This window comes from Octodon degus, unplaced genomic scaffold (assembly GCF_000260255.1).
Source record: "Octodon degus isolate 3935 unplaced genomic scaffold, OctDeg1.0 scaffold00004, whole genome shotgun sequence".
Classification (NCBI taxonomy): Eukaryota; Metazoa; Chordata; class Mammalia; order Rodentia; family Octodontidae; genus Octodon; species Octodon degus.
This window is the reverse complement of record NW_004524580.1, coordinates 10,052,162-10,063,190: the sequence shown is the minus strand read 5'-3', so window position 1 is coordinate 10,063,190 and position 11,029 is coordinate 10,052,162. Positions and strand designations below refer to the sequence as shown.

General features: G+C 36.3%; 1 protein-coding gene across 5 annotated transcripts in view; it reads right to left on the bottom strand.

The window, feature by feature from the left end:
* Mettl25 (methyltransferase like 25) overlaps positions 1–11,029 on the bottom strand; it is an 81,965-nt gene that overhangs the window by 60,887 nt on the left and 10,049 nt on the right. For 4 of the 5 annotated variants that reach the window (XR_002821307.1, XM_004623763.3, XM_023716239.1 and 1 more), the window contains exons 3-4: positions 7,908–8,014; positions 1,903–2,502 (exon numbers count right to left, since the gene is read on the bottom strand). Coding sequence is in view for 4 of the 5 variants with exons in the window: in XM_004623763.3 (XP_004623820.1) it covers positions 1,903–2,502; positions 7,908–8,014 (707 nt within the window). In the remaining variant the exon portion in view is untranslated. The remainder of the gene's footprint in view (positions 1–1,902; positions 2,503–7,907; positions 8,015–11,029) is intronic. The other variant, XM_023716246.1, reaches the window with a different exon arrangement.

Genomic DNA, 11,029 nt, shown 5'->3' with positions numbered 1-11,029 from the left:
GTGGTGCTGGGGGATTGAACCGCGGTCCCTGATGCCTTGCCAAGCTTGTTCTAAGTAGGTGCTTTAGACCACTGAGCCATCTCTCCAGCCCCAACACAGCAATTTCTAATTCAAGTTTTAAAAATCTAAGTGTTTCTAATGCAGATATAATGAATTAATCGTTATGAAATGAATAATGAAATAATTCATTGTGAAATAATATTCAACCGACAGCTTAATCCCTTTATAATACAACAATTAAAATTTATAAATAAAATATTGATACACATATTTAAAAGCTATCATCAACTAATTATTAATAAGCCTAATTATATAAATCACGCTGTAATCATTAATAGCATAGTCTTGGAAATTAGTCAGAGTGTAAATTCCAGTTCAGTTACAAATGCAATTTGGCAAATGTGTTTCAGCTGTTCAGTATCTTAGGTTCCTAATCTATAAAGTGGCAATGAATGCTCAGTTTAGCATCAAATATACACATTGGCAATCATAACATTTCACCTAGTGCACTATTGCAAAAGTATTAATTCTTACAAATGACTTAATATCATCTCTGAACTACAATAACATTTACTAGATATGGTGCTTCCTATTCTTTTCCATTATTATTTACTTTGTGTTATAAATTCAAAGTAATGAAAGTTTAACTTGTGATTCTAGTATATTTTTACACCTATCTTCAGGAACAAATATAATTTATTTAAATATTATTTTTAAACATTCTATTAAATTTTTTTAGCTTATGCAGTCTAGACATAAACAGGGCTAAAAAAATCTAAACTTTGAGTAAAAAAGGTTTGTCTATATGTGGCTTGCACAGTTGATGGAATACTCAGTTGACAGAATATTCAGTTACCTTAGTCACTTTTTTCTTCAAAGCACAGTTACTGAAGGGCTTTGTAACCACTCTGTTTTTCAGATGATTAGAATATTTAGTTGGGTTTCATTTAGGTGCCCAGTGTTATAAACTTTTTAAAAGGAATTCCGATACAAAAGGTTAATGCCAATTAAGAGATTAGAGTAAAAATTACTCTATTTAAGCTTAGGTAAGCTCTACATAAAGGTAATGCAAGAAGATTTAGACTCATGCTTTAATGTATTCATCATACAGAGTTAATATTAGCAAACAGCAGGTAGGAGACGAAGGTATATATAAATATACTATCCTAAAAGAAAATAATTCAGTATTATTTGGAGGAAGGGGAGGGACACTGGGAAATAATAGTGAACTCTGGCTATTAAATTTCTGGCTCACTGTAGGACCAAGATCTGTTTCTTTAAGATCTGTTTCTGTCGACCATAATTTGATAAACTTGCAATTTAGAAAATGCTCAAACCTTAAAGAAAACCCAGAAGCTACTCTTGCTCTAGGAAACTGCATATTTCCATTCTAAATGTGTATCTGATAACTGTATCTAACAAACACAATTTGTCCTAAGTACCTCTTTGCTTTAAGTGTATGTTCTCATGGAAAGAAATGATACATGTTGGAGGTGATACATATGCCACCTACCTCGACTGGATCCTTCTAAAATGTATAAATCTACAAAAACATCACATTGTCCTCTATAAAATGTACAATTAATGTCAGTTTAAAAATATAACATACTTAAGCCTTTCCTTGGGTTACAATTTTCATAATCGTTACACTGAGGTCTTAGCCTACCAACTAGCTTTTTGCTAATTCTTCTAGATGCTTTAGGAGAACTGAGTACTGGATATTCTATAAAAATACACTTTTGTCAGATTTTTGACAAGTGTACATATAATGAAAGCTTGCTTAGAATTTTTCTTGATCTTTTAAATTAATGCTTTAGATTAGTATGTTAAATCAGCTATTAAATTGAATTCTATGTTCATAGCATTTCTGCTTCAAGTTAAAGGAATCTTAAGTGAAATCACCTCCAGATCCTTAATAATATCATGTAGTTCTGAATCAGCAGTGATAAAAGATGTTAATGGTGAATATATATTTGATTCACTCGTCTGTGATACCATTTTTCTTCTACCTTTATTGGCTTCAGACATTTCTCTGTTGGATATCTGCAATGAAGAAACAGGCTCTATGGCATCGACAGGCAAAAAGTCTATGAGAGAAAAAGCATCCACAAAACACAAATTTTCTTCTTCATATGGTTGAGTGTGTAGGTTTTCCATTTGTATTCTGATGTCAGAAATTACAGAGCCTGAATAATCCGGCAAAAAATCTGAGTTAGTCATCTTCTCTTGTTTGGTGGAACTGCTGTTACAAACTTTTTCAGTATCTACTTTATATTTCATTTCATGTTGCACTTTTTTTTCTTTTGCCATTTTTAATGCCATTCCATTGACATCTACTCTTGATTGAGTATGGTAGAGTTTCCAATGTTTCTTTAGTTTTCTGTTCCTCTCCTTAGCTCCATGTGTATTGCTATTTGAAGAATCAATTCCATAAACATTTAAGCCATATTTCAAGGACAAAAAGGAGCTTAGGTAGCCTTTACCAGAACCCAAGTCAATTACCTGAAGGAGGAAAAAGAGAATTAAGTACAGAATTTTAGTCAGTTGCTTAATAAAAAGCATCATATGTATGTAAGTGTGCATGTGTGTGCACGTGTGTGTGCGCATGCATATATATATATATATATATATATATATATATATGCAAGTCAACAAATGAATTACATAATTTATGTAACTTGTAATACTTGTTTTTCTACTAAGAATCAACTACTCTGGTCACTTTTACTCAACATTTCCTGGTACTTTTAGTTAGTGTAATAAACCAATAGCAAAAGTAAAATACATAAAAATTGAAAAGGAAGTAGCACAATTGTCTTTTTCATACAACAGTGTCCACAGAAAATCCTGAAGATGATAGAAACAAAGCTAACAGAATAGTAGGCGGATTTACCAATCTGTTAGAGTACAAAACCCAAAGAAATAAAAAATGAGCCAGGAGAAAATGTACAATACAGTAACAACAAATAATTTGAAAGGAAAATTTTAAAACTATTGATTTAAAATGGTTACTTCTTTTATGTATTTAGCACAGGGTCTACAGGGTCTTACTACACAGACTGGACTCATAGTGGTCCTCCTATTTTTAGCCTCCCAAGCACTGAGATGACAGGTGTGCGGTACCATGCTCAGCCTCAATCACCATCTCAGTGAGCTCCGGGGGCGGGATGGGCATGGCAGGCCCGGGAATTGAACCCCAGGTCCCTAAATCTGCCTAAGCAGGCACTTTAATCCACGGAGCTACCTGGCCAGCCCTCTAAAATGGCTACATTCTTAGGAGAATTACTTTAAATGTATAAAAGCAAAGGCTTTTGTGAAATAAAGAATAAAAGGTAGTGAATATGCTTCCTTTATAACACAGCAGAACACAAAAAATGATTGGTTTATCCCAGGATAAATGCTGCGCCATCACGAAGGCGCCTGGGAGTCGAGGATGTCACATCTGCCTCTTTCACCCCAACCACAGCTCCCATTATTTTTACCCTGCTTATTCTATCCGAGTCAGTTTGGCTTCTTGGCAATTTCAAAAACTATTCTCACTTCAGTGCCACTGAATAAGTCCCATCCACAGGAATATGAAGTCTTTTTCCTGTTTTCCTTTTCATTTCATTCCTCTTTAAAATATACCAACATATACAATATACATCTTTTAATTGTCTATTTCTCCTAGAGAATATATACACCAAGAAGGCAAAAGGGCTTTTATTTATTCAGGCTGTAGGCTCAGTAATAGTGCCTCTGACACAAGGTAGAAGCTAAGGAAACAATGTAAATGCATGAATGTATCAAGGAGGTAAGTAAGTGGATAAACACGTATGAGTAAATACATTCTAGCAATAAAAATGATGTGTGAAAGATGCAGGGTGTAGTATGATTAAAGCAAAAATGTACTTTTTTTTCCCTTTCTTTCTTATCTACCTCTCTATGACCAGTTCTAAGATACTTTATAATCTCAGCCACCATCTCTGAAATCTGTGTTTATTAAATTTAAATTTTATACTATAATTAGTATACATGTAATTAAACATTGAGAAAAATCAAATAGTACTGTTAATATGTGATCCTACAAAAAAACCCTTAAGTTTGTTTGTCAAGGACACTCTACTTTGGCAAGCACAGGGACCAGGCTTTGATCCCTGGTCCCGCATGCCTGCTGGCCCCGACCCCAGGGCTCATTGAGCTGGCAAATGAGTCCAGGCATGGTGGCGCACGCCTGTAATCCCAGTGCTCAGGAGTTGGCTGAAAACAGGAGATCACTACAAGTCTGAGCTGCATAGTGAGACCTGTTCCAAATATATAAATAGAAAAAAAAAGACACTTTTTAAAAAAATCTCTTCTATTTACTTATGTATTTGGTACAGGGTTTCACTATGCAATTCAGACTTGTAGTGGTCCTCCTGTCTCAGTCACCCCAGTGCTGGGATTGCAGGCATGTGCCACCATGCCTGGTTTCAATGGGTGGCCAGCATGGTGCATCCAGGATTCTGGGACCAGTATGGCATATGATTCTGGGGATCGAACCTGGGTCCTTGAGCTTGCCAGGTAGGCATTTAGACCACTGAGCTATCTCTCTGACCCTCAAGGACATTCTGAAATGGGCTAATTTGGTTCTTATCAGAAGTCACACATTTTTGGTCATTTTAGTTAGTACTGATACAGAAAAAAGTTCCCTTAAAGCATGATACATTAAGCTATTTCAAAATATATATGTACTTAAAAATAAATCTATCAAATTAAAATTATGCATTATTATATAATATTTCATACAATCAAAGAATAAAGGCAGCATATATGCAAACTGTAAAGCACAAAATAAATACCCTTCATTTTAGTTTGGGACACATCAGATGTAAATCTTTCAATAAGACTTAACTGAGGGCTGGTCAAATAGCTCAGTGGATTAAAGTGCCTGCAAGCAGGTGCTGGGGCCCAGGGCTCGGGGCTCGGGCCTGTGTGCCAGCCCCGCCCCCCCCCCCAGGGCATGCTGAGATGGTAATTGAGACTGGGTGTGGTGGCATGCTCCTGTAATCCTAGCTCTTGGGAGGCTGTAAACAGGCAGATCACTCCGAGTGTGATCTAGTAGCGAGATCCTTAATACCCTGTAGGGTATTCCTAAAAAGTACAAAAAAAAAAAAAAAAAAGACTTAACTGTAAGTGATGTAACAGAAGGTAAGAGAAACAGGAAGAAAAGCAGAAAAGAGAAAAAAAAATAGCAGCCCTATAAAAAGTGTATTATTTGGGAAAATACCACTATGGGGCAACTTGGGTTTAACAGCACTGGGAAATTCTGAGACCTAGTGTACAACACATACTTCAGAGTCATCCCACCTGACGCATCCATCATTCAGTAAGGGAAAGCTTGCAAGGACGAAATGCAGATATTGTTGGGTAGAAACCAGGCTAGCCCACCACGTAACACAAGGACTGACTCGAGAGTATGTGGACCAGGCACCCTGCAGCCTCCCCAAACCTAGAGGATTACTTTTATTACATATAACTATATTTCTCTTCTGTATCTTTTCTCCCTACTTCCCTTAGCAAAGGTGACAACTATTCTCAAATTCTTATTTGATTCCTTTGCTTCTTTAACAGTCTTTTTGTATTTATTTTTGTATTGAAACCATACTATTATTTTTGTCAATAGCTTTTAAAAACATGAACTATAAAATATGTAGCTTTCTGTAACTTGCTAATTTTCTTATTTGTAATATCCATTCATGTAATACATACAGTAATAGCTTAACTTTTACTGGTATATGATGTATGTAAACGTATCGCAGCTTATTCAATCCCCTGTGGACAAGCATTTGGTTTGGTGATTGTTCTTAGCTACTAGAAACATTCTTGTACATGCTTTCCAATGCTGGTGAGCAAAGTGTCTCCAGGAAAGAGTACACATGAAACATTAAACTGGTGAGATACAGGGTATGCAACTGTTCAGGTATATAAAATAATGGCAAACCATTTACTGAAGTGGTGATCTTATGTTAGCTGCTGTCTCGACAGCAGTGTTTAAGGATGCCCTTGCACGCAGACCTGATGGAATGATGGAAACACTTTATCTTGATTCTAGAGGTTACATGAGCATACATACACATTTGGAAAAATCAAACTGTATAATTAACACGGTTGCATTAATTTCTCAGTAAAGTTGGGTATGAAATAATTGTACACATTGGCTAGAACTGGATTAACACTCCATAATGTTTGATGAGGAAATAAATCTTACACAGTGAGTGATATGGCATCATTATATATGTAATGGAAAGAAAAGTCTATAAAATTAAGCCCACAGGAATCCTAACTGAAGTTCTTTCACAAAGTATACATTGTGCTTTTTGCCACTTCTATGGTACCCCTTTGCTTTGTAGACCCAAATTAAATGATTAAGGTTTTGCCTTGGTTTTTTATAAAGAATCTGAGTCCAGTTCTTTGGAATTCTGTTGTTCTGACTGATTCACACTATTTGTTCCCCAAAGAATGGATGTTTTCCATTTTTCTGCTCTGTACCTATATACCCACCCTACAAGAAGAGTCGTCATCTAGCTCACCTCAGTGTCAGCTACCTAATGTTCTATCTTCAGGCCAGTTCTCATAGTGGACCTGCTGTTATTAACAGACACCTTAAATAACTGCGCTCCTTTCCGTGCTAACTGAACTACTCTTTTGCTCCTCTGCAGTCCATTCTTATCATCACTACCCTTAGGAGACAGGGTAGATATTTAAAGCATATTTAGAAACAGCACTTGCCTCCTGGATTCAGATGAGGCATCAGAGGATAAAGGTGATTCTGCCTTTGCTCCAAAAACTAAGAATCACTGTCAAGGTAAGGTGGTTATAGATACTGATATATATATTGCTTAGGTCTGGCTCACTGAAGAAAAGGTTGAGAACTACTCCATTAGGTCCTACTCCTACCCCTAACCCAGAGATCTTGGTTACCACAAGTGGCTCCGCATGACTAGCCCAGGATAAAATAGCTTCCCAATGCTCAAATTAGTGAGTCTGGGTAAATCCGTGTGAAAGACTCTAATACAAAATAAAAATTAGAGGAGGAAAAGCCCTCCATTACTTTCACAGAGCTTTTTGTAGAGACAAGAGAAATACAATTTTTAGATGTCAAACTCTAAAAATATAATAGCTTTGTATTATTTTAATAAGGAAAGCATCCCAGACCACAACTTCACAACTCAGGTTTTGAGAACACCTAGCAGCAAACAATTCTAGAGAAAGTCATCTTCATGATTCTGCCTCAAGATGGAGTTACAGTTTATCAAAGTGAATTATCATTGACTTGTATCCATTCAGAAAAGTGAAATTTGTGGCAGAACCTTAAGTTACACTGTTATTATTATAGAAGCATTACAGTTATAGCATATCAGGAAATAACATACATGGAAAGATCTGGTATTTAAATGATGTTCTTATTTAAGGACATTTTATTTTATTTTTTAATTTTATTGAGAAACAAATAGCACTGAGACAGTTTCAGAACAGGTTAGTAGGACAGTTACAATAATTACATTGTATACTGTTTAAGGACATTTTAAAGACTAGATAATGACAACATAAAAAGAAATTAGTGACATAAAAAAGGGATAATAATTTTTTGTTTTTCTTTTTTTAATGTATTTAGTGTGGAGTCTACAGGGTCTCACTACATATATCAGATTCGTAGTGATGCTCCTGTTTTCTCCCAAGTGCTGGGATTACAGGCATGGGTCACCACGCCCAATTTTAATCACCATCTCAGCGCACCTAGGGGGCAGGGCCAGAATGGCTTGTGGTGCAGGGGATCAAACTTCTGTCCCTGCTCTCTGCCTAAGCAGGTGCTTTAGTCCACTAAGCTATCTTGCTGGCCCGGGGCAATAATTTGAATACCTAAAAATATAGGGAAATACTCTTACTTGTTTTATTCCATAGTAATCAGCAATACTGCAGATTAACTCTGACATTGCCTGAACTTCATGAGATTTTTTCATATTCATAAACTCATTTGGCTTCAGATTTTCACCTAAATGGAAAAAACATACAAGATTATTGCTATTAAAGTGAAATTTAATTTTATTAAAGCAAAATTATCAGCTAATGTTTATTTAAAAATTATTAGTTACTGTTCATATTTTTTTAAATTAAGTCTGAAAATGAAAGATCACTGTATCTCAGTGAAAGATCTCTATTAACTGAGATGCTGTGAATCAAATTGTTTTTTTCTTTTACTTTATTTATTTGGTACAGGGTCTCTGTGAAGCTTGGACTCTAGTGATCCTCCTGTCTCAGCCTCCCCAACACTAAGATTACAGGTGTGCACTACCACACCCAGCTTTGGTGGCCGGCATGGTGCATCCAGGGCGGGGCTAGGACAGCACGTGGTACCAGGAAAGGACTCTGGGTCCTTGCACTTGACAGGCAGGTGCTTAGACTGCTGAGCTATCTCCCTAGCTCTGTGAATCAAATTTGAATTAACAAAGTAAGATCTACAGAATTACTGAAAATGTTCCCTGACACAACCACCAAATAATTACAAATGAATAGGCTGATAAGTTATACAAGAAACTTTCTCATTAAAACATTATTTGAACAGAGTGAAAGGGGAACTCATATACATATTTCTAGTTTATACTGCTATAAAAACAAAATAAACACTTTTAAGTCAGTAAGAAAAAGATTACACAGGAGGGAAAACACAAATTTTAATAGTCACTTCACTACCTGTAGTAGCCATACAAGAGCTACAAAACATGTGATTACTTAAATTTACATTGAACAAAATTTCAAAATAAGTTCCTGAGCTACCTTACTCACACCCAAAGTGCTAAACAGTCACATATGTCTAGTTTCTGCTGTACTGAGAGCCATAGGCACAAAATTTCTATCACTGAAGAATATTTTAAAGGACAGCACTTTAGAGTATATGGCATATATGCCATTTTATAAAGCATATTAAAATGGCCAAATCATATGACACAGTAGTCAAGATTATCAGACATATAAGAGTTGGGCAACATGGCAAATTGTAGCATGGAGGTGGGACAGATATTCCAGCATGACAGAGTTCCCATCCGAGAATGCCTGGCTGTTGGCTTAACCTATGATCCCTGTGCTACACAACGAGAACCCTGCTGACAAGTTCTTTCCAGTATAAATGGTTGTCTCTTATCTTAGGGTTTTGTAGATGCCAACAAGCACTGTCTTGGTAATATACTAAGGATGTTCTAGGATATGGTCTTTGTTTGAGAAGTTTAGATTTCACCAGGCAATCTCATTCTGCTGACAAACAAGCAAATTAATAAGCTGGTACAAACAAGCTTAGGAAACAAATAAGCTGATGTATTCCTGGATGAGAAATACATGCCCTCCATCCTCAACTATAACCAGCATGCACCTCTGCTAGACATAGTCTACGCTTACCTTGTACTAGACCCAGGACAGAGTTCACCCAGACACTGCCTGGTAATTCCAGTTCATTTCAGCCAAGGAATATCTACCTTGATGCTCAACCTATAGTCCTTACACTTTTATAAACTGGGAGAAGGGCCATGAGTGTTGTTACTGATGCAGAGGTACATTCAGTGAATGAAGTCAACAACAGCTGGGGTAAACTCTCAGTGCTTTAGATGTCAGGCACTACAGCACCCATAACAGTGTTGCTGGCAAACTCATTTGAAGTCAAGAGCTCTGACTGACCAATAGCTCTTTGCTTTGCTCCAGGATAAATACTATGAAATAATTTTGCTTAAAACATTTAGAGACAAAATAAAAATAAAAATAAAGAACTGGATTCAAAGAGGAAGGCTCTCTTTACAATGGTGAACTCCAATGGATCTACTTTCACTAAGTGATTACTGTCACAAATAATGGGAAAAATGATATGTGCCTCTTGGTGCAATACATGAGAAAAGAATTACTTAACTAATAATCCTGTCAAAATGTATAACATAAACGTTAATCAGGGGAAAGAAACAAACTTGACTTATATGCATTAAAGTATCAGTGTCACGAAAAACAAAACAAGGGCTGAAGAACTACTGTAAATTAAAGAGATTAAACATTACAACTAAATGTCATGCATAAGCCTGAACAGACTCCTATCCAGTAGTCCCTTGCTATTTTGCAGTTCGACTTCTGTGAACTCACTGTTTCAAGGGTTTTCAAAAAATATTAATCTAAATTATTTATCATGGAGTTCTTGCTATACTCTGGGATTCTGCAGTACCATAAGTATACACATGTTGTTAAAATCATGTAGGTTTATGAGTTTAGAAAATGGTTAAGAACATTAGCAGTGCTTTATTTAAAAGTGTGGGAAAGGTTTATAAGTGTGTGTGAAGGGTTTACAAAGCCTTAAAAGATATATAAATACTAAAATAAATATATCATCGCTACTTCACTGATTTTCACTTATGGGGGGGTGGCTGGAGTGTAACCTCCGCAATAAGTGAGGGTCCACTATACTAGGAAAAAATGGCTATAAAATACTGTTTTACAACTTAGAGACACTTGCACATAGACTGCTTATTAGATAATGATTATAGCGGTGTTAAAGTCCAGAATGTGTACATGATATGAATACATAGGAAAATGTTCTTGTTCTTGGGAGACACACTCTGAAACACCTTGGGCAGTGTTACAGGATTCATACAAAAATGTGTGTGTGCCACAAGGAAAGCCAATAGTTTGGCCCTAGCCTTCCAAGGTCAATTAATACTCAGGACATATGAGAACTTGTACTTAATGTCATGTAACTCGGCAGTATCCCAAATTTTCTGATCAAGGAGATTATGGGGCCAAAGAGGAAAGTGATCAATGATGTAGAGTGTGCTTAAGGAGAGTCATATGGAGGGAAAATGTTCTCTCAGGCTTTCACAGCGAGCACATTGGCCAAGCAATGGCCGTGACTCATCCACATGGCTGACATTGACAAAGGTTCTACAATCTGAGGTACAGGATCTCAGGATAAATCCTGAAGGGATTTCACTGACCTTATCAGACCCAAAAGCTACAACTCTTGTTGCATAGGTCCTGCTTT